At 52.0% G+C, this 22,526-nt stretch overlaps 1 protein-coding gene across 3 annotated transcripts in view; it reads left to right on the plus strand.

Moving 5' to 3' along the window:
- The window catches only part of PLCG1 (phospholipase C gamma 1), a 37,288-nt gene that overhangs the window by 1,478 nt on the left and 13,284 nt on the right, over positions 1–22,526 (plus strand). For 2 of the 3 annotated variants that reach the window (XM_058685614.1, XM_058685615.1), the window contains exons 3-5: positions 20,052–20,204; positions 20,320–20,413; positions 20,572–20,619. In XM_058685614.1, the coding sequence (XP_058541597.1) occupies positions 20,052–20,204; positions 20,320–20,413; positions 20,572–20,619 (295 nt within the window). Of the gene's footprint in view, positions 1–15,577; positions 15,596–20,051; positions 20,205–20,319; positions 20,414–20,571; positions 20,620–22,526 lie in introns of those variants that run through there. The other variant, XM_058685616.1, reaches the window with a different exon arrangement.

Consider the following 22,526-nt stretch of genomic DNA (forward strand, 5'->3'; position numbering starts at 1 on the left):
GGAGGGTGGAAGGTGGTCCTGTTTGGTTTGGAAAAGCCTGAGAGAAGGCAGTGGCTTTTTTCCCCTGTTGCTGCTTTTGTCCTGAAGCTGAATTTCAGAGGTCTGCGTGGGTGGGCAGTCACCCAAAGCCAGGGCAAGGACTCTTGGTAAAGGGGCCAGGCTCCTCTTGCCCTTGGAAGCACGTTCTCAAGAGGTTGGCCCAGAAAGGCCAACCTCAGTGCCTTGGAGTCAGGTACTTTTTTCAAGAGCGTGCAGCCAGTTTGGGGTCTAGCCCTTTGTGTACTGCGTCCTGTATTCCATGGCTGCAGAGAGCCGGGAGCGGCTACTTTTGGTTTCCTGCCTCTTTGCCTTCTCAGGACTGAGCTTGGCTGCTTTGGGGCAGGTCTCAGTTGGGAGGAGGGAGTTAGGGGATTTTGAAAAACCCCACAGGTCTTTCAGTGTTATTCCACTTAGCGCCATGCCTATGCTGTGGCCGGATGGGCGCCCAGCTCTACCCTCCATTCCCCCACCTCCAAGTGTGAGAGATAGTGCTGCTACCCTAGGTTGTAGGTTGCTTCCTGCAAGGACCCTCCCCCGCAGAGACTGGTGTTAGAACCAGGTCCATGTGGAGGAGGGGGGTCAGGAAGTGACACCCCCACAGGAACGTCCTACAGACCTCCTTGGGTATGGTGTACATGTGTGTAGATGGGTGAGGAGATTGGGAGGAAGGAAAGTCTTGTGGTGAGGCATCCATCCTCAGCTACAAACTCCAGATCTGATGCAGCTGCTGAACTTAGAAATGGCAGCTGCCTTCCTCTGTGCCTCCATCAGCCCTGTCAGCCATCAAGAGAAAATTTTAGTGATTTGAGAGACTGGATTCCAAAGTAGAGGAAGGACAGATACTACAGGGAGCTGAGATAGACTCCAGGCACAGCCCCTTCCTTGCTTTTATGGTGCTCCCTCTGCTCTGCTGAATTGGTGGCACTGGCTGGAGGTTCCTCGATAGAGATTTCCTGGGTAACTAACACTTCAAACCATGTGTGTGACCAGCAGGGGTAAGTGCAGCACACTGGTTGAAGGCAAGGCTGGATTTGAAGGCTGTATATTCGTTGTGTTTCCCTTAGCCAATTGTTTATCTACTCTCAGCTTAGTTTTCTTATCTGTAAAACGGGAGTGGTAATATACCCACGTTATATGGTTGCTCTGGGGATTAAGTAGGAAAATTGATGTAAAACATCTCACAGTGCTTGACACACTGTAAACGTTTAATAAGTGTGAGCTGGTTTTAATAATAACGATAGCATTAATAGACTGTGACTGTCCTCCTCAACCCTGGACTGGAAATGTTGAGGGAGGTGGAGCGTGGCTTTAGGAGAGGGTGAGAGTATAGGAAGGGAGGAGGATGGGGACCAAGTTCACATTTCACTTAGATCACTACCCGGAAAAAGGGAGGAAATGGTTTTGTTTTGCTTCAGCTCTTCTCCTCACCCACCCACCTGTCGTATAGAACAGTACATGACAGAGTAAAACTTACGGAGTAAATCTATGGAGATTTGCACATCTGACTCCTGGGTGTGACTTTCTTATTTGTAAGATGGGGCCTGAACAGAAGGGAGGGGTGTGAAGAGGGAAGAATCCAGTCCATGGTGTCTCCGGTCTTTGGGGGCTGATGGCAGGAATGCAGAGGACCCACGGCCCCAGCCCCCAAGGGTAGATAAGCTAGAGAAATACAGATTCAGCGATCTTATCAGCTGGGAGCATAGGCAAAGACTATAGAAGGAGTCTAGGCCCTTTGATTTTGGAGGCCCAGGTTGAAGAAGTCTGAGTAAAAATGCTAGTAGATGCTTGTGTAGAGTTCACACTTTGTAAATGGAGCCGCTTGCTGAAGCTGCCCCACTTCTGCCCATTCATGGGGGTACCTTGTTGGTGAGTTCTGCTCCCTGCAGCCCCCTCTGCAGGCTTTGAGGAAGTTTGGGCTGCCAGCTGTGATCCCTGCCACCTGGCCTTTTCCTGCTGACTCTGCCAGGGTTCCGTATAGTGCTTGTAGCCTGGCCAAGGAGAGAGGCACTTCTCATACCCTCAGGGTGTCTGTGGACCTGAAGGAGGGATGCTGTGGTTCAGTGAAAATGCACACCGCTCATGCATCAGGCCTCATTCTGACCCAACTCCCTGCTCTCTCACTTTGCCACTCGTGAAATGGGACCTGGCACTTGCTGGTTTCTAAGGTGATAGTTTGGCTAAAAAGAGGGGTGGGGAAGTGCTTTGGTGTCTGTTGTCATGGTGATGTGACAGGAACCGGGTTGATGTTTGGTTTTTTATGTTGCAGATACTGACATAAATGAATACAAAGCAATTATAGACTTCCTGCTGAGTGCTACAGAGACTTTTCATCATATTTTCTTGGCTAATCTTCACAAGGGTCCTGGGTATGTGTGTGTGTCTGGAGTCCTATCCCATTTTACAGATGAGGAAATGGAAATATAGGGAGTGAATTGTGCCATGGAGTGATAGTCCTAGTTTGTGACAGCCTCACTTAGACCCAGCTCTCCAGTCATTGACTGACTGGCCGGCCATCCCAAGAGGACTCAGCCCCAGGGTTGTGCTGACAGTGGGCCTCAGGCTCCATGTCCCAGTGGTCTCTGTTGCTCCTCTAAGGACAGATTTTCGTGCCTAGACCTGCATTACAGACAGCCTCAGCCTCTCTAGGTTCTGGCTTCACATTTTTCCTCCTGGTGCCTTTCTGGGGTGAGCTGGTTCAGTCAAGGGTCATTGTGGACACAATGGCCTGTGTGAAGATTCCATGGAGGGTTCTGAATGACAGCCATGCTCTTCTGTGGAACTTTTGGAGCCTCAGGCTTTCGTCTTTGATTCTTGCCTACCCTTCTAGATGCTAGGCCCCTTAGATGGTAAATGAAAACAGGTCCTTGCTCTCAGGGAAACTAAAACAGACAATGATAATTTTTTTTTTTTTTTCAACGTTTTTTTTATTTTTATTTTTGGGACAGAGAGAGACAGAGCATGAACGGGGGAGGGGCAGAGAGAGAGGGAGACACAGAATCGGAAACAGGCTCCAGGCTCCGAGCCATCAGCCCAGAGCCCGACGCGGGGCTCGAACTCACGGACCGCGAGATCGTGACCTGGCTGAAGTCGGACGCTTAACCGACTGCGCCACCCAGGCGCCCCTAGACAATGATAATTCTTAGTGGTACCTTTGATGGGAGTTGGCCAGGGTAGGGAGGGAGGGGTCAGTATGGTGGCAGAAGAGAGTAAACCGCCCAGACTAGGCAGTGAGGCTCAGAGAGGAGGTGATATTGGGACCAGTTATCTTGGGCTTGACCTCTGTGGCTGTCAGGCTGGCAAGGAGACAGACCACAAGGCCTGCTCTGATGGCTGGGCCCAAGGCACCTGAGGTGGGCAGACTGGGTGTCATGGGGGTTTTCTTTGTGCTGGCTGATTGCTCCCAGTGGAAGATGGGCAAGAACACATGTCCGGATCTCCAGAGCTAGCCATCCCTGCCTGTGTGTTTCCTGTCTGACTGTAGTTTTTCCAGGGGAAGTCAGACCTCTTAGTGTTTCCTTAGCACCCCACGCTTGCCCTGACGTGTGGGTTTCCAGACCAGCTCTGCCAGGCCCCCTTTTTAGCTGGGGCTCTCTCTTTCCTGTGAACGTAGGAAAGGGCCTGCTTCACAGATGACTGGAGAAGCTGAGCATACCCAGCATTGGGCCCCCCCACCCCCGCAAGACCTTCAGCTAAGGAGAGCCCTAGGAGACGTGGCGGTGCGATAAGAGGAGGGGGAATGTTCTTGTGTACCTTGTAGAGTGTTTTGTACATGGTGCCGCTGCTTCCCTGGGGGGACATCTTTGAGAAAAGGACAGTAATAGGTGACAAGATTCTAGGCAGAGACAAGAGTAAGGAATGGCTGTGAGCAGCTAAAGTTATTGAGCCACAGTAACTAGAGGTTTGTGGCTAGAATCAGTCATATCTGACTTTAAGACTCTGTGTGTGTGTGTGTGTGTGTACACGTACGTGTACACGTATGTGTACACGTACGTACGTATACGTACGTACATACATACGTACATACACAGATGCATAGGCTTGAGTCACTGGTTAGAGATCTTGGCCACTAACCTTGTTTTGTGTAGCCTCTTAGAATGAGGAGCATTTATTCAATAAATGTTGTTTGAACAACTCCTCTTTGCCCAGTGCTAGGCACTAAAGGTGAATGACACATGGACTGTGCTATTGAGGAACTCCCACACTCTTGGAAGAGACAGAACTGGGAACACGTAATTATAACCGTGTATCCTGTGTACCGTAATAAAGGTCTATACCAAGAGCTCTTTAGCGAGCTCGGCTTAGTGAGCTGGGGTTGAGAGGAGAGAGCCAGGGAACGCTTCCCAGAGGTGACCGGTGAGCTGGGCCTTGACTGATTGAAGAACTTGCCTGTGCCCACGCTGAGGCACTGGGGATCCTTATGTGGGGGTCGGGTATGCATTTAGTGTGGTAGAGGTAAGGCTGGGGGTGGTGGGGAGCAGTTCCGGGACAGCCACAGGGTGCCATGCTCATAGGTTACACTCCGTCCTATAGGCCGTGCCTGTCAGTAGAGGCTGAAGCAGGGCTGTCTTGCATTTTATCTGGGGGAAGTTGAGAGAAACCACTGGAGCTGCTGCACTTTTCAGGAGAGAGCTGATGAGCGAGGGCAAGACTTCCTTGCTGAGGCAAGGCAGGGATACAGCAGTGGTGGATGGGAGGGGGTCTGGAGGGATGAGCTAGTGGAGCATAGTAGTTTATAATTTAGCATTTGGGTTCTGAACTCATACTACTTAGGTTGTGTAACTAACTTGCTCTGTGACTTTGAGCTTGTGACTTTCTCTCTGGGGTCCTTGTCTACAAAAGAGGGTTATAGGAATAAGCTGCACTTGTCTCGTAAGGATATTGTGAACATTTGAGGAGAGTCTTCATAAAGTGTTTCACATGGAGTGTGGCACAGTGGGCGTTCTGACAAGGAGGAAGATGAGGATTAAGTTCCCCAGGAGGACCCAGTAGTGGAAGACAGCAAATGTACCTATTGTATTGAGGGTGTGGTGCCTGGCCACCAACCCCTTTGGTTTGGAGACCAGGGGGCCTACCCATTTTCTCTCTCCAAGCTCTCAGCAGCCCTGATGTTGTTAGGGCTCTTTCCTGCTGCCGGCTTTTGCAAGGCAACAGGGTAGTTGGCTGAAAGCAGCTCCCTTGGTATCATATTGACTTATTTCTGTGTGCCTAGTCCAGAGAAATACTATTTGAGCACATTGATTGGAGACCCCTGTTTTCTGGAAGTGCTTTAATGCTACCACCTGAATATAATAGGGCCTGTCTCTGCCTCTGCTGTCACTGTTCTTGTCAGTCTTTGTTAAGTCATGGCCTCTCTTCCCATTTTGTGCTTTTTCCTCTTAATGGCTTCAAAGAGGTCAGAGATGAATAAGTCAGAGGGAGGAAGTGAGGCCTAATGTCACAAAGGTCTGATATTAGGGGATAGGAGACTTTTTGCCCCCTCTCTATTTCCTTAGAACTGGAGAAGTCAGTGGCAACTTTGAGGAGAGTCCTGGGAGAAATGGGGGTGACAAAGGAAGAAGGGAATGTGCTGGTGCTCCGTGTAGAGTGCTCTGTTCGGAGAAGCATGGTGCCTGTGCTTCCCTAGAGGGAACTCTTTGAGAGTAATAAGGGAACAGATGACAAGACTCTAGGCAGAGCCAAGGGTGTTGAGTGGCCTTGAGCAGTTGTTGGTAATTGGGCTCCATATGACTGAAGATTTGTGGCTCAAGTCAGATTTGGGTTCAAGTCTCAGCTCTTCCTGTGACCTTGGGTAAGTTACTTTAACCTGTCTGAAACTGATTTTCAGCTGTAAAAGTCACTTCCTCATAAAGTTGTATATTAGCAATAGTCAAGTAAAGTTGCATATGAGAGTAAGAGATTTTATGTGAAAGTGCTCTGCATAGCATTTGGCACTTGTAGGCACTTAATAAGTATTTGTTTACTATGCTTTCGCCTTAGTTAGCTACAGAGCTCAAGTTCTTTCCACCACCAAGCATGGCCACTGGTGGCTGTTCTGAAAGCCTGGGCTGCAGATCTGTTTCCTGCTTGTTTTCTTTGTTCCTTCCCTGAGTTTGTGCATGGAGGACTGGAGAATGAGGAAAATTGGGTATTTGAATAGTGCAGTGAGTTTATGGAGCATTTTCTTATCTGTGGTGTTGTTTATGTGCCGCCACAGCTCATGTATCGATGGAGGGCAAGAATGGTTAGCCCTCTCTCATAGATGAGAAACCAGGGCCGCCAGGGTAAGGTCACACGGCAAGTTCGTGGCAGTGCCGGGACCAGAGTGTAGGATCTCTGATTTCCACTACAGTATTCAGTTTATTTTTCCACTCTTGAGAAAATGACAAAAAGATAGACTATTCTGGAGGACCAACGTGTTTTTTAATGTGGACAGAGTGATCTGATCCACTCTGCCCTCTGGCCGGATGTACTGTTGGACCAGCCCAGGCTTCTGGCCGAGGACAAACTGGACGTAGACCCTCCATCTAGATCATCTGCCACCTTCATCTTGCCATGGCACCTCCAGCAGACGCTTTCCCACACTTTTGGCTGGGGGTGAATATAGCAGGTGATGTGAGGTGGGGGACAAAAAAGCCCTGCTCTGACTTGCTGTTACTGGTTCACGATGATGACTGCACCTCAGCCTCTGCAGGGAAATGAGGACCTGGGGCTCTGTGCTTGAGGTACTCTGAGAAGGGCCTCTCCTTGATGACAAGCTCAAATGCAAAGATTCACCCAGGTGTTCCTTCATTTGCCTGCCTAGCTGGTGTGTGTTAGGCCTGCTAACCTAGACGTGAGAACTGCAAACTCTGCCTTGTTCCCAGTGGTAGTAGGTCTCTAGGCCAGTGTGTTTTATCACTATAGCTACTCTGTAGCTACTCTATTAAAACAACAATAAAAAACCCCCAAACCCCAGCTTTCCTGGGCTCTTGTGACACACTGAACAAGCAAGGCAGCACCGTGCTTCCCTGGCTTTGGACTCTGGCATTTGCTGACATGCCAAGCACCATGGGGTCCAGTAATAAATGTAAAGTTCGAGGTAGGTACAGCCAGAAAGACAGAAAAAATAATTGCAGGACCTGGGGAGTGCTGTGGAGGAAAGAAACCAGAGGCTGTTCTGTCAGTCAGGAGAGGTGAGAGTGTGTTCTGATAATGAGTAACCCCAGATCTCAGTTGCAGACAACAAGTGAGGCTCATTTTTCACTTCTACTACATGTGTGTGACCATGACAAGCCACTCCAGTGGTTCTCAGAGAATGGCCTCAGTGGCTCTGGGTCAGCCTCTTGGTGCAGGGCCCGAACGCTGGGCAAACCAGGCTGGAGAGGGCTTCGGAGACCAGAGGCTGGGGAGGAATTCATTTCTGTGTCTCGGCATGGGCAGTGGTGCAGGTGGCTCTGCTGTTGGGGCAGATAGACTGCCGCCCGTGTGGCCGTGCTCTCTGTAGTAAGGTGCCTTTGTGTTCAGAGTTGAGGTACCATAGCTGTGCCACTGCCTCATTGTTATCTCCCTGCTGTGCCCTCCTTGAGCTACCCCTGAACCTATGATGTTGTGGCCATAGCTTCCTGCTGTTTTCCCGGAGGTAGGGCCTCTCATTGCCTCCTCACCGATCCTCCTAGAGTCCTTTTGCTGGATATGCTGGCACCTCCACAGGGAGCCTTCAGGAGAGGGAGAGGAGGAGGAGAGGTAAAGAAGTGTGGGAAATGGGTCTTCCTTGAATACTCTGGGGTTGGGGGAAGAGGCAGTGAGAACATGGAGTTGGTTGCTTTGGAGGGGGCTGGGGTCCCAGGAGATGGGACTCTAAGAGTCTCTGCTTACCATTTTCACTTAGCTCTTAACATTCCCCCCCACCCCCCTTGTAACACTAGTTCCTTTCGAGGTGGTGCTTGGCTAGCCTTTAAGAGGCTGCAGTGGCTGTGTGCCCAGGCACAAGTACTAGCTCTCTCCCCCACTCATCACCTCCTAGGAACCGGGCCCATCCTGGGGGAAGCAGGGAGGGCTCCTTTTTATAGCCACATGTAGGCTTTGTGTATAGGCTCTGCTGCTTCCTTCCGGGCCCTTCCCGGTGTTGGCGGGTGGCCCTGGCTTCAGTAAGACTCAGGATGCAGAATAAATGGGTGGGGCTTTCTTCTGCAGAAGACTGGCATCTCCTTTGCTGAGCCCATGCCTGGCACAGAGGACTCTGGGGGTAGCAAGTAAAGGAGGTGACTTGGTCCTTGATCCTGGGACGCTTGCAATCTAGAACATGGAGAAAACCGTGAAAGCCCAGAGCCAGCAAGAGGCGATTTGTACCTAAGGCATTATAGGCTGAACCCAAGGGTCCAGACACAATCAGCTTCCTCTGTAGCAGCCCATCTTGCCCTGGTGGAGTCCCTCCTCCTGCTGGCTGGCATGCCAGCATTGGTTAGAGAATCTGTACAAAGGCTATGCGGTGCCTGGGAGCAAGGCGTGGGCACGGTGAAGAGTGGGCGGTCTGACGGAAGCTCCAAGCCCTGGCAATGAACACTGACCAGACTGGTGAGGGGCCGGGCCACAGCAAGTTTGACCACTTGTTTGTGTGAGATCTAATTCTAACTCAGTAGGGGTGGGCCGTTCACTTTGGGGTTGGCTTCCTGTTTTCTTGGACACCTGGGGATATGGCTGAGCTGAGGGAAGTGGTTGTTTAAGGGATGGCCCCAGGTCACAGTGTCCTTGGCTTGGCCTTGTCTGTGGGGGGAGTAGGGCATTGACCACACTGGGCCTTTGGCTGTGAAGCTGTGGGTGTGTGGTGGGTAAATTCTAACCCCACAGGATTGAGTGACTTTAGCCTCAGGCCCAAGAGTGTGTGTCTGAGTTCATGGAGTGGCTAACCCTGGGAAGGAGAAGAGGAGCTGGCCACAGGTTCCAAAGGCTTTTCAGCCTGCTTGGGGGCAGAAGGTCAGCAGTGGGGGTTGGCAGTGGTAGGGCGCGGGGGGTGATAGATTCTCTGAGGCTCTGCAGACCACTTCCCCCAATTCCAGCTAATTTTCCTCCACCTGTTGGGAGGCAACTTTCCTCTTCCTACCCTAGTCACTTCCTCTACCCAAAGAAGTAGTAATTGAGTATAATGTGCCTGTTGGCCTTTCTTGGAAGCTCTCAGCATATCCACTGAGGAGGTTAGAAAGGGTAACATGTCACTTTGTCCAGGATTTTACTCAGGGCCCCTTGAGACCAGCAGTGAAATACAGAGAGTATCCCCTCCAGTGACCAGAGAATGCCTGGTGCCTGAACCATTTCCACAAGGATGTACTAGTCCCTGGCCTGAGAACTGGCCCACAGTGGGAGGATGAGACTCTGCAGGCTGGGGTGGGAGGCAGCGAGGAGCCTTTAGGGGAGGTGAGGCCAGAAGCTGTCTTAAGCGGGTAGAACTAGGAAATTAAAATCAGGAGGGGGAGGTCCCAAGATAGCCATTCCTGTTGACCAGCCCCTAGCTGGGCTTCCTGGGGAGGCAGTGAGTTCCCGTCACCTTGGAGTGAGGTCAGAGGCTAGAAAATGCCTCAAGGCCTTGCCTGCCCAGGAAGTAAAAGGAGGACAAGAAGAGTGCCTTGGCTTGGTCTGGCATGGCCCAGAGGGAGTGTGGCCAGATGCTGAGGAGAGGCTGGCTCAAATAGGAGAGCCTAGTGGGGTGCTCAGAAGAGGGTGTCTGGGTGAGCAGGCCTTGCCTTCATGACTTCTTTCATTACTTAGTACATTTCCAACCTCCTGGTCAAGGTTGACTCTGCTGGGGGTTTAAGGGCTGGCCCCCTACCTCCCTCCCACCCCGCTTCCCCCAAGAAGGAATAGGGCTTGTGTGGTAACACGGAAAGCAAAGAGGCAGGGAGCCAGGGCTGGCAAGGAGCTCCGCAGAGGAGGCCACTGCTGTCCCCCTCCCATCTGCCCTCCCACCTCAGCCCCTGTGGTTTGGATCCCCAGTCAGAGGCCCCTGTTGTTTCTTTGGGGGAGGGAGGCCTAGATTTTTTTGTCTTCCAAGGCATTCCATTTCCTGCTAGGCCCTGGGGACTAAAAGTTGACAGGCACGATCCATGCCCTCACGGAGCTCACACTCCATTGGAGAAGACAAAACACGCATAGGATTCCTACTCATCTAGGTGCTTGGTAAACATTGTTGTGATAATAAATAAAGCTAGTAGGGCTTGTCCAAGGATTAGGTTGCAGGTGTTGGGAGAAAAGGAAGTGCTAAGAATGGTTCCAATGTTTCTAGTTCTTGTATCTGTTGGGAGGTGATGCTGTTAGCTGACCCATGAGGTGTGACAGGAGGCTTGGGTTTTGGTGAGAGAAATGTTGAAGAGTGTTTTTGGGCTTGAGGGGTTTACTTTGAGTTGTTTTTGAGGTGAGCACGTGGAAATGGCAAGTAGTAGTTGGACCGAAGGGTCTGAAGCTTAGAGGTGAGGACCGTGGTGTCTGTAAGAGGAGGAACTGAAATCTGCGCATCAATAACTGGGAAAAGGTAGAACGTTGGGAGAGGAGAGGACCTTGGCCTCAGCCTTGAGAAAGGCCAGTGTTTAATGCGGATAGGCCTGAAGCCCAAGAAGAAGGGGGAAACTCAGGAGAAGTTATGAGGGAGAAGCCAGGGGCAGAGCTCCAAGCAGGAGGCAGGCTGTGGTCAACCTTGTTGACTGCTCTGAGGGTCAGGAAAGAGGACGATGGAAAAGTGACTTAAACTCAGGGCTCTGGTTCTCCTGGTGGCCTGAACATACTAGGGGGAACAGTTCATTGGACTTTTGAGGTGCTGGACAGTTATGGGACCTGGCCCTGCTGGGCCCTCAGCTTCTTCTGTAGCTGGGGCCTGGCAGACACAAGACATCTAGAAAAAAACTTGGACAGCATCAGCCTGTGGTGGTGGCACAGGTCAGAGTTTACAGGACCTCTGCCTGGGGGGCTGACCCATGGGCTGCCTGGGGAGTTATTTAGGTCTGGATAGGAAAGTTGGAGCAAGCCCTTGTCCATAGTGCAGCTTTCCCCTGTTGTGGCATTGAAGGCCAGTGTAGGCCTGCTGTCCCTTACCCTCTTCCACAAAGCTGAATGCCCACCCCCACCTCCAACATCCGAACTGCTTCATTGATGCCTTGGCTTCCATGATCCCCTCTGCCTGACACAGACAGATCAGCCCTTCAGACCTGCCTTCTACAGAGCAGTCTGAGAAGTCCCCGAGAGCCCTGCTCACTTTCTCTGTGCTGTCAACACCACAGACATCTCCCTGTTGTTCCATCTTTGCACGACCTTACAGTTATCTGCTTCCACATCTGTTTCCGCCATCAGCCAGGGGCTTTTCTGAAGGGCAGGAACTCAAGTGCCTTATTGATCTTTGTTTACCCAGGACTCAACCCAGGCCCTGATACTGAGTAGATAGGTGTCTAATACTTGTTTGATTAGATGATGGAATGAATGAATAAGCATAATAGGCAACTGCTCAGCTCTCTCCCAGCTTTGAGTTCTCTGGGTGGGGCCTCCTTTCCTTTCCTTCCTTTGTGGCCTAGGCATGGTGTTCCCATCTCTGACATCGATGGGATTAGTCTAGCATTATAGGCAAGAGGCTGCCTGTCTGGGTGGTGTGAAAGCTATGGGCCATGCAGAGGGTCCTAGTTCTGCCATGAACCACCATGTGACCAGCATAAGACCCTTTGGAACCTCCATTTTCTCATTGCTCCAAAGAGGAGATTCATCTAGAATCTAGACTTTGGATGATTCATGTGCTGGCAAGGATCCTTTACAGCTGTAACCTGAAGCAGTTAGTACATACGGGTTCAAGGTCCCATGTAGGAGGACCCTGCAGACCTCCATCCAGCTGTCTGAATGGCCTTTTCCTGTTTATCAAGGTGGGAGAGGGCCCAGACACCGAGTCAGGCCTGGCTGCCCTTCTCGGTCAGGTGTTTGGGGAGGAGTGACTGATGAAACCCCAGCCAGAAGCAGATGCTAAACTCTGCCCTGGTACATCCTGGACTCCCAGATTCAGCCAGGGTTTCCTTGTGTACACCCTGGGAAGGGGCTGTGGCCTCTTTCCCCTGCTACTCTGGTTTGAAAGCAGCTGCTGCACAGGAATGGGAAGAGATAAACCCCATCCTCACCTTTTCTTTGTTGAGTGACCCTGTGGCCCCAAGTTTCCCAGCCTCAAACCTTGTCTGTAAAATGGAGGTAGATAGCTACCACCCCCCCACCCCGTCCCCACTTTTGACTTCCTCTCCGGTGGGAGCTGGGAGCTGCTTCTGACTGTTTCTGTTGGAAAGTAAGAGGGGGAAGGTCACAGTCTCAGAACAGAGGGGATTGGGGGATCTGAGGGGAACTCTCATTCCAGAGGCCTTGAGCAGCGTGGTGACTGCCCATTCCATGCCCCCTGCTTCCAGCTTTGTCAGGTGTTTTTCCCACCTGTGCCTAGGTTCTGTCCTTGCCTCCCTTCCAGGCACCTCCATCCTTCCCCTTCGGAGGTCTGCAGGCTGTGAAAGCTGTATCTTCTAGTTAGAGCTGCCTGGGGGCAGAGTGTCTTTGTCTCTGGTTCCCTCTGAAGGGGGCTCTGGACTGCAGTGCCTGCCCTATCCTTGCGCTGCACGGGAACTTGTGTAGGGGTGACAGAAGTAGGGGGCCAGGAATTGGGCACAGAGCAGTTGCTTCCCCTCGTGGCTTCCTTCCTCCATCTCGGCATCCTCTGAAAGAGAAGGGTCCGTTCCGTTTGTGTTTCCATCTGTGTTCCCTCTCCCTGCATGTGTAGTTTCTTTAGAGGGTAATGAAAGAGGTGGTGGGGTGGGGTGGAGGCAACTGGGAATGGCCCATTTGTGTACCCCAGGCTGTACTTGGAAGGGCTAATGATGGAAGAGCATTTGGGGGGAAGATTTTTTTTTAAAGATTTTATTTTTAAGTAATCTCTACAGTCAGTGCAGTGCTAACTTATAACCCTGAGGTCAAGGGTCACATGTTGTACTGAATGAACCAGGTGCCCCACTGGGGGAGATTGTCCATCTCTCTGGACTTGGTCTTCTGAATCTCCTGGTGGCCTTTGCTTAGAGCCAAGGAGGGCAGAGTGCTGAGGGAGCCCTGCTTTTTCTGTTCCTCAGAGCTCCACTAGCTTCCTGTGGTTCCCATCAGCTGCAGCAACCTTTGTGTAGGGACTTCCCAGTATTTCCAGATAGCACTGGCCCCCAGGGGCCATGTCTCCCCCCTCCTTCCCAACTGTGACCACTTCTTCTTTCTTCTATCCCCATAGTAAACCTCACCAACTTCTGTATTTGCATATTGGTTGTAGCTCCTCTGCCTTTGTTGCCCCACTGCACCACCTCTTCCAGGAAGCCATCCCTGATACCATCCTTGAGCATCTTTGGTCTTTGCTGCCTTTGTTAGATAACAAGCTTTGGAGTCTAACTCATGTGTTAATTCTTGCTCCTTAGCACTCTGTAAACATTTTGAGTCCTCCCAGGACCTAGGTTTTGGGAATGGAAAGAGCCAAATGTAGTATCTTCTTTGGGAGCTAGCTCGCAGCCAGTGACCTAGGTACCTGGAAGCACTAGACAGTGTGACAAGAGTGGCAGAGCACTGGGTATGCCACTGGACTGGGCCTGATGGAGAGAAGGTGGGCCTGGCATGTGCAGAGGCTTGGAGGGAGGAGTGTGGGCTGAGAGCTGATGGGCCGGGGTCCTTGCAGTTTGCTGCTTTGATTGGACCTGGCCCCTTTGGAGGAGGGTTGGACTTTCCCCAGCTTCCCCCAGCGCCCTCTGCAGGCTAGGCACACAGGCCTGGAGGAGATCTGGAAGTCCACATACCACAGGTGGGAGTAATGAAAACCCCCAGACCTGCCCAGATAACATTCACTTACCTCTTTCAAGCTCTCTGGATTTGGAAAAACAAACAAACAAAACGTTCATACTTACCATGAGTTGTAATTCTTATAAATTGCAAAGTGTGTGTGTGTGTGTGTGTGTGTGTATAATATATTTCTGTATGAATAATTTTTGCAGTTTCATCAATTAGCTTGCCTTGTAAAAGGAAAAATATTTCACTGAAAGCATGTTTCATATCCAGAAATTTGTGATATGGGCCACTTCCTTCTGTTTTTTTGTTGTGCTGGTGGTGGTGTTCTTGGCCATATGTTCATCATTTGGGGGGTTTAATTTTCAGTATGTCATTCTCTTTCTGGTGAGATCACTTTGGTGTTTCTTATTGACATCTCATAGTAGCCCAATGAAGAAGGAGCCAGTAGTGGTGATCCCAATTTGCAGGTGAGGAAAATGAGGCCCAGAGGTGGGGCTGTGCCTCCTGCCTGCCTTTCCAGTGTTTGGTGTTCATGATCCTTCTCTGTACATCCTCCTTGCCCAATGGGTGGTTAATTGACCAGTAGGTTTGGAGGACCTCTATCTTTGTAGGGCTGTTTGGAAAGTGGCTTCACTGGGGGCAGGAGACGCTAGGATACTGGTTCTTGACCAAGAATCTTGGGTCTAATTTAGGATCTTGGATTTGATGCTGGGCTCCCTTCTCCCTGTCCCAGGGCCTACCATGGGTAGAATGAAATCTGCTATGGATCACATTGGCTGGTTCTCCTGAGCCATATTCATTAAGATACCCTGATAAAGGTTTGGTGCCTCCCCGCCCTTCCCCCCCCCCCCCCCCAATACCCTTTCTCTTCTCTATTGTTCCTGTACTGGGCAAGAGGAGGGCTGGTGGGGCTCTTGTGGCTCCACCTGATGTCTGGGAGGGGTCGGGGAGCAGGATTCTAAGACCAGAAGCAGCTCTTCCCTCAGAAGAGCCTAGCATAGACAGGTCCTCTATGGTCATTGTCTTCAACCCCTTCTCAGGCTGCAAACTGGCTGCCTGTCATTTAGCTTGTCCCCTTCATGGCACCCTCTGCTCTCCTCATGCAGTAGATTGGGTGCTGTCCCAGAGTTAGGGACCTACTTTCCCACAAAGGCAAGTTCTAAGCTGGCCCTGAGAGCAGCAACAGTACTCCTTGTTGTTTGTCTAGCTACCCACCTCTCAAAGTGCATGGGATCAGTTCTGGGGCTCAGATGAGGAAACTGAGGCTCTTAAAGGGAAAGTGACTGCCATTACTGGTATGTCCAGAAGGCAGTTGCTCTTCAAGCCTGCCTGACCCAGCCATTCAGCATTGAGTAACTGCTGGTCTTTAGTCTCTGTGGCAAGGAGTCTGTCCCTGGGCCAAAAGAGGAGAGAAGGGCGGGGGTTTCCTTGTCTGGTCATGCAAGCTTTGGTTTTGCAGATTCAGTCTTGTGGCATTCTGCCTCAATGCTTAGAGCTGGCCCCTGCCACCAGGCAACGAGCCTGTTTCCTTCTGCATAAAAATCAATCCAAGGTTGGGGTGGTCAAGGCAGGTCAAGGTTGAGTCTCCTCTGTGAATATCTTTATGTCATAGTCTGTTTGCATGTGATGGTCAATTGGCTGTCCTAACAAAAACCTTCATTTTATCCATGGTCTGCCAGAGAGGAGAGCAGACTGAAGCCCAGCTATACGCTTGGAAACAGGATTTGAAAATTGATCTTTGTGATTTCAGATCTGTTTGTCTCCCGTTCTGATGCTGCACCATAGGGTGCATATGCCTCAGACTCTTGATGAGTGTGCAGGTGGGGTGCTGTGGCTGCTGTGGCTGCAGGGACTGCAGGCTCAAGAAGCAGCTCCTGGCTTAGAGCATGTCTGCATGCACTGATCTGAACTTTGGTCCCAGGAGCCCTACTCCTCCATGGTGTCCCATCCCCGTGAACTCCTTTTTTGAACTAGGGAAATGGCTGCTTGTATTCTTTTCCTTTGGCTGAGGCAGCTGCGGCCTAGCTTTACCTCTCCTAGGTCTGGGTTCACTCCCAGCAAAGCCCTGGCAGATGGCTGCATTGGTTTTCCCTGCTGCTGGCCCCTTGGACTCCATGTTAACACATTAGGCACATAGGCAGGCAGGGGTCAAAGCTCCTTCAGACATCACTGGGATCATTTGTTCCTGGCAAGGCCCTTACTGCAATACTGAGAGGTAAGAAGAATTGCCAGTTTACTAATGGGGAAACCAAGGCCGAAAGAGTGAGGGCCTGCCCAGGGCTGCAATTTAAGACCTGTGTGGTTCTCCTCTGCTAGGTGTGGGCAAGCCTTCAGGAAGGGGATGGTCAGGGCAGGCTTCCTGAGGGAGTGGGAGGAGGCAGATTGCCACAGGACCCCCAGGCTTCTGCCCGGAGTTCCAGGCAGCCTGGCCATCAGAAGGTCCTCAGCCCGCAGAGCTGGCATGTGATGCCAGTCCCTGGCCCAGGTGCAGGTTACCCCAAAGCCTCTCTCGAGAAGGGCTAGTCTCTATATCTTCGTGAGGATGTGTGGGTGATTAAATGCCCGGGATAGTTTTATCTTGTTACTGTCCACCACAGCCATGCTTGGAGTGGTGATACTCATGCCATTCCTAAAGCATGGGCCTCAGGAACCTGGTCCTCCAGCACACCATGCCTCCGGACAGGCTGAGCTTGGCCATATTGTGCTGATGGAACCCCAGGCCCTCTCAGGTTGGAGTGAGCTGGAAGATGGGCCTTTGTCATTGGTGAAAGCCCTACACTCTCTTGTGCCACACAGCAGCAGGCTGGCCTGGCCACAGTCCCCCTGGTTGTGAGATCCTGCCCCCGTCCTCACTGTCTCACTTCCCCGTTTCCAGCCTACCGAGGGCCTCTCAGTACCCTGGCTTTTCTTTTCCCCAGTGTTCCTTGAACATTGTTTTCCCATGGTTGTGAGTGGGTGATGAGTGCTGGGTCGTGGGTCTCTGGAAACAGGGTGCTACTCTCCTGCTCTTCCAAGTAGTTCTCCTCTCCTCTCCAAGCTCCCAGGTCCTGGGAGGGTCTCTGTCCCTGCCCTTCCTGTTCTACTGCAGTTCTGACCCAGACAGCTGGGGTGGCTCGGCCTCCCCCTCCCCCCAACTAAGGCAGAGGCCATGCCTGTCCCAGGGAGTCTCCTCGCCTGATGGCAGTCCCTGGGGGACCAGTCCTGGCTCTCTTAGGAAAGGAGACCCTTTCTGTGTTTGTCTGGGAGGCAGGAGGATGGGAAGTGGGTCTGGGAGGTGACATAGGATATGACTTTTAAGAACGTAGTAGAGCATCTCACCAGGCGTTACATCCTTTTTAGCCTGCTGTTGCCTTGATGCACTTGGAAGGCATCAGGACCAGGCTGGCACTTCCTTATGTGGGGGAAGTATAAGGGATCAAATGTGGCTAAGCGGGAGCTGGGGAGACTTGGACACCTGGCCTGGAGCTACTCTGTAGCTGCTCGGCCTTCCTGAGTCTTGTCTTAGACAGGAGCCCATTCTGCCTCCAGCCTAGTCTCAGGGGAATGTGCCCAGGAGCACAGGACAGGACAGAAGTTCTCCTGGGCCTGCTGGCAGTGTGTGGGGTGTGTGTGTGTGTGTGTGTGTGTGTGTTCTTGCGTGTGCGTTCTTGCGTGTGCATGCACATGTGCTCGTGCACCCACACAGGGCTCCATGAGGCCTGGCCCCAAGCTTTCAACTGACCCTCTAGCTGCCTGCCGAGCAGTAGGCACGTCCTGGACTACTTCTAGTGATAGGCGGGCCGCTGAGAGGAAGGGCCCAGGCTGTGGAGCATGCAGGCCCTGGCATAGATGCATTTGTGTGTGTGAGGTTTTGTGCCTTTGTGAGAGGTGTGGGAGGGAATGACAGCAGCTCTGCACCGGAAAAGTGTGCTGGTTTCTGTTTCAAAGGGCAGGGTTTGTGGTTATTCTGCAGTTTCTGATCTGGGCATTTCCCCTGTTCAGCTCCTCCTTCCATCCTTGGAAACTATCTTCTCAGGCTGGGTTTTTGTGACTCAGTTCCCCCCACCCTCCCTGTTTCTACCTGAGTGTAACTCCTTGTTTCTAAACCCTCCCCCGCTTTTTGTGGCCCCTTCCCCCACCCGTGTGCCTGCTTTTTTTCATTTGTTCATTCAGTCCTTCAGCAAGCCTGGCCTAGGGGGAGATGAGGAATGTTCTCTCTTTCTCTCTCTCTCTCTCTCTCTCTTTCTCTCTCTCTCTCTCTCTCTCTCTCTCTCTCTGTCTCTGTCACACACACACACACACACACACACACACACACACACACACACACGTATTGCCATGAGCAGTCATGGGTGTGATTGCTGTAGGATTCCAAGTTGGGTCTTTGGAGGGAGAGGATGGAGCCTGGGTGGTAGACAGTCCATCCTAGGGACTGGGATGCAATGGGTGATAAGAAGCACTGGCCATTCTTGCGCTTGGTCCAGCTGAGTTTAGATGGAGCAGAAAAGATGGGAGGGAAGAAGCTGGGGGTGTAAATCACTGGGCCCCACCAAGAAGGGCCTTGAAGTCCAGAGAAGGCGCATGTTCTCCATGAGCAACTTTGGGAAGGATCAGAACAATGTTATTTTAAGGATTCAGAAAACTTAGGAAGGGTGGCTCATGGTTAAAGAGGACTTGGGGGTGAGGGCAGGGGTTTCAGCAGGAGGACCAGGCCTAAGGGGTTGATGAAGGCAAGGGAGCAGGGAGTGAGGTCCAGGTAGAACCAGTAATGCTGTGATGGGAGCAGCTGGGGTTGGGGCTAGAAGCAGTGCCTCTATTTCAGGTGGGATAGATGAGGCACACCTGTGGCTGGAAGGAGAGGAAGAGGGCCCGGTTCTGGACCCCTTAGGGCATTCAGCCAGAATGGTGTACAGTTGGAGCTGGGAGGGCACTGGGGTGGACCCTAGTGTGCTAGAGCTACTCCTGGCTCCAGATCTTCTGGGCCAGTCTGGGTTGAGAGCATTTGAAGGGGCTGTAGTGCCAGGGCAGTGCTCAGGGAGAGTCCTCTCTGGTGGTAAGCCAGGTTTCTTCTGTTTGAAGAGATCTTCCTTAAAGCCGTCTCTATCTGGCTTGGAAAGTCTGCCCTCTCCAGGGTCGCAGCCGGCACCGGGCAATCTGATGGGTGTGTGGCGGGAGGCAGCCCTTCTCTGTGCTGCGCAGTGTTAGAGCCCTCTCCAGGCCTGGGACTAGAACCTGTGCCCCAAGCATACTTTGGTGAGGGAGCAGAGGAAGGGAGCTTGCATTGAATGAGCTCTGGTGTGCCACATACAGGGCTGGGCAGTTTTGGCTCTTAGGACTTCTGATCTTACCAGCACCCTCACTGTTACTTGTCACCTGTGTTAACAGATGAAACAGTGGGGTCAGAGCGTTTGTCATTGTGCTGAGGTCACACAGCTGGTGGGAGGTAGAGCTGGGATTCTAGTCCAGGCAGTCTGATCCCAGAGTCCATGTATGTTTTTCTACCACCCTGTTTACTAGAGAAATTCAGTCAAGCCCTTGGCCTTATATATGGTAAAACTGAGACTGGAAGAAGTTAAATGAGTCACTTGGCATCATCTCCCTTATTAGTGGCTGAGGCAGGTTGTCTGCCATTCAGGCCCCTGTGCTTCCCCGATATGTACTGTGTCAGGGCAGGGGAGCACCAGGCCCTTTGACAGTCAGGATGAGGAAACATTCCTTTGGATACCCACTGCCAGTCCTCTTGCTGAGACTTGCTTGGGCATGTCTTTAGGTGGGGAGCCTTTTCAGGGGTACATCAGTCCCCTGGGCCTGATCCTCATTTCTCCCATGGATCCTGAGACAATTTGGGTCTTCTAGCCCTGCCCTGGGACTTTACAGTTTGGTTTGTGTGTTTTGTGTCAGGAAATGGTCCTCACAGAAGAACAGCCTTAGTCCCCATTTCTCTCTCTCTTAGAGTCCAGCTTTTTTCCAGGTCAGAGTGACCTGCCTACATTCTCAGCAAGGGAAGGTACACAGGATGGGGCTGTCTGCTCCCTCAGACAGCTCAGCTTTTAGTAGAGGCCTGTCCTTAGGCTTAGCCCAACTCTCTTTTACCACCTAGTGGGACTGTGAGCATTCCTGGCTCTGCCCCTGGACAGGGTGTCTCTCTTTGTCATCCTTCCCTGAGGGAGAGTATGGGAATGAGTGAGGAAACCAGGCTGCCCTCATTTTGGCGTGGACTTGGAGACCCCAGCCTGATCTTGGTCTCTTCTCTGTCTTCCTAGTTGACATTCGAGAAATCAAGGAGATCCGCCCAGGGAAGACCTCACGGGATTTTGATCGCTACCAAGAGGATCCTGCTTTCCGAACAGACCAGTCACACTGCTTTGTCATACTGTATGGGATGGAGTTCCGCCTGAAGACCCTGAGCCTGCAAGGTAGGAGTCCAGGGTCTGGAGGAGGTGTAGGGGGTAGTTAGAGGGAATATCTACTGGCTCCTGGCTCGGCAGGAAGTATGTGTCCTCAGTTCAGCTCTTTACCCCTTGATCACAGCTACATCTGAGGATGAAGTGAACATGTGGATCAAGGGGTTAACTTGGCTGATGGAAGATACATTGCAGGCGGCCACACCTCTGCAGATTGAAAGGTAAGAACCACCCCTGATGTAGTTAGGGTTGGAGGCATTAGGTTCTAGGGAGCAGAGGCAGGGACACAGGCCTTTGTGTGCCCGGACACTGCCTACTGACTTCCCCAGAACTAGTCTGGCTGGAGAAGTGTTCTCACTTCAGGCATCTCTTCCTCCAGGTGGCTGAGGAAGCAGTTCTATTCGGTGGATCGGAATCGTGAGGATCGGTAGGTTTTGAGCTGTGCCTGTAGCCCAGCAGGTGGGTTGGGGCAGCCAGAACAGTAGCCATATCTCTGAGCAGCTGCTGGAGAACCAGAGGACCCAGGGAGGCCTGCCTTTAGCAGAGCTGGGGGGCAGGCGAGTGGTTCTGGCACAAGTAACTTCCTGCAGAAAGCCCTCTAATGGCCTTGGTGCAGGCTGGTGAGAGAGGCCAGGGACTATAAGCTGTGTGCCCTGCCGCTGGGGACAGAGACAGGACATGGAGAACTGGCTCTGGGTGTCCTACAGAGAGGGTCAGGGGCCTGTAGTGTGTAAGGGGGTGCCTTCTGAAGCTCGTGCCTTTGAAGCTGTCCTGTGACAGAGGGGCCAAGGAGAGGTGGAGGACAGAGATCAGGTCATGGTAAGGGCATTTGACTGCTGCTGTGAAAGAGCTGGAAAACCACAGAGGGTTTTGAAGGGAGGCATCTGGTGACCTGACTTGAGTTGCACAGGAATGCTGGTGCCTCTGGAGAGTCCAGGGCAGGGCAGAGCCGGAGAGCTTGGCCAGGGAGCCGCTTCAGCATTCCAGGTGGAAGATGAGAGAGTTTGAGTGGGCGGGGGGAAGGAAGTGGTTGGATTTGGGCTCTAATGTTTTGTTTTATTTTTTTTTAAGTTTGTTTATTTTGAGAGAGAAAGAGGGAGAGAGAATCCTAAGCAGGCTCTGCGCTGTTAGCGCAGACCCCGACATGGGGCTCGGTCTCAAAAACCCTGAGATCATGACCCGAGCTGAGATTAAGAGTTGGATGTTTAACTGACTGAGCCAGCCAGGCGTCCCTGAGCTCTGCTGTATTTTGAAGATAGAATCCAATAGAATTTCCTACCATTGATTTTGGCATGCAAAAAGAAAGAGGAGTCCAGGATAACAGTAAGCTTTTTGGCTGGAGCATCTGAAAAGGTGGGGTTGCCATTGACTGAAATGGGGAAGGCCATGGGAGGAGCACATTTGGGGAGCTTACGGGTTCATTTGGGGTGTATTAAGTTTTATGACGCCCTTAGATGTCCAGGTAGAGCCATGGAGTTGGCAGGTGGGTAGAGTGAGTTTAAGGGAGAAGTTGGGGCAGGAGATGTTACCTCAGGAGTATAGAGATGTTTCTTCTACAAGCCATGAGGCTGGAGATCACTTGAGGTGGGGGGTGGGGGTAAGCATAGCCTGAAAAGGGAAGAGGGCTAGCATCTGATCCCAGGCTGCTCAGACACTGGGGATTCGAGAGGTGAAGAGGTGCTGGCCAAGGGAAGTAGCAACTCGTGAGGTAAGAGGAAATCCTGGCGGGGGGGTGGGGGTGGGTGGTGAGTTTTGGAAGCCTGGGGAGGAGGGAGTGGTCGGCTGTGCCAGGCCTTGTCAAGTGTGTTGAAGACAGAGAGGTGCCCTTTGGACTTGACAGCACAGAGGTTGTTGGTGACCTTGAGGAGTGGAGAAGCGAGTTCAGGGAAGGAAAGGGAGTGTGGATGGCTCCTTCAAGGTGTTGCTGTGAAGGGGAGCAGAGAAGGGGGTGGTAGCTGGAGAGGTTAGCTGGGTCAAGACAAGTGTTTTGGTCAGAGAGATAGCTTGCTTAGCTTGTAATGCTAATGGCAAAGAGTCCACAGAGGGAAAGCTTGGTGATGCAGCAAGTTTCCTAACCTGCAGAGCAAGGACCCTGACAGTCTCCCTCCTGGTGACTCGGGGTCAGAGATGAGCCGGTGCCTGCAGAGAGCGGGCACTTGCTCAACAGCACTTGCCAGCACCAGCTAAGACCACTCAGTACAGAGGTGGGTCCTGGAAGGAAGTTTTGCTGCTGCCTGTCAGGCTCCTGAGCAGGAGGAGGGGAAAGCCCCCCTTTCCCCCATCTTTTCCATTCTGCTGCCAGGGCCCAGCAGTGTCCCCTGTCCCCAAATCCTG

Source organism: Neofelis nebulosa, chromosome 9, assembly GCF_028018385.1.
Source record: "Neofelis nebulosa isolate mNeoNeb1 chromosome 9, mNeoNeb1.pri, whole genome shotgun sequence".
Lineage (NCBI taxonomy): Eukaryota > Metazoa > Chordata > Mammalia > Carnivora > Felidae > Neofelis > Neofelis nebulosa.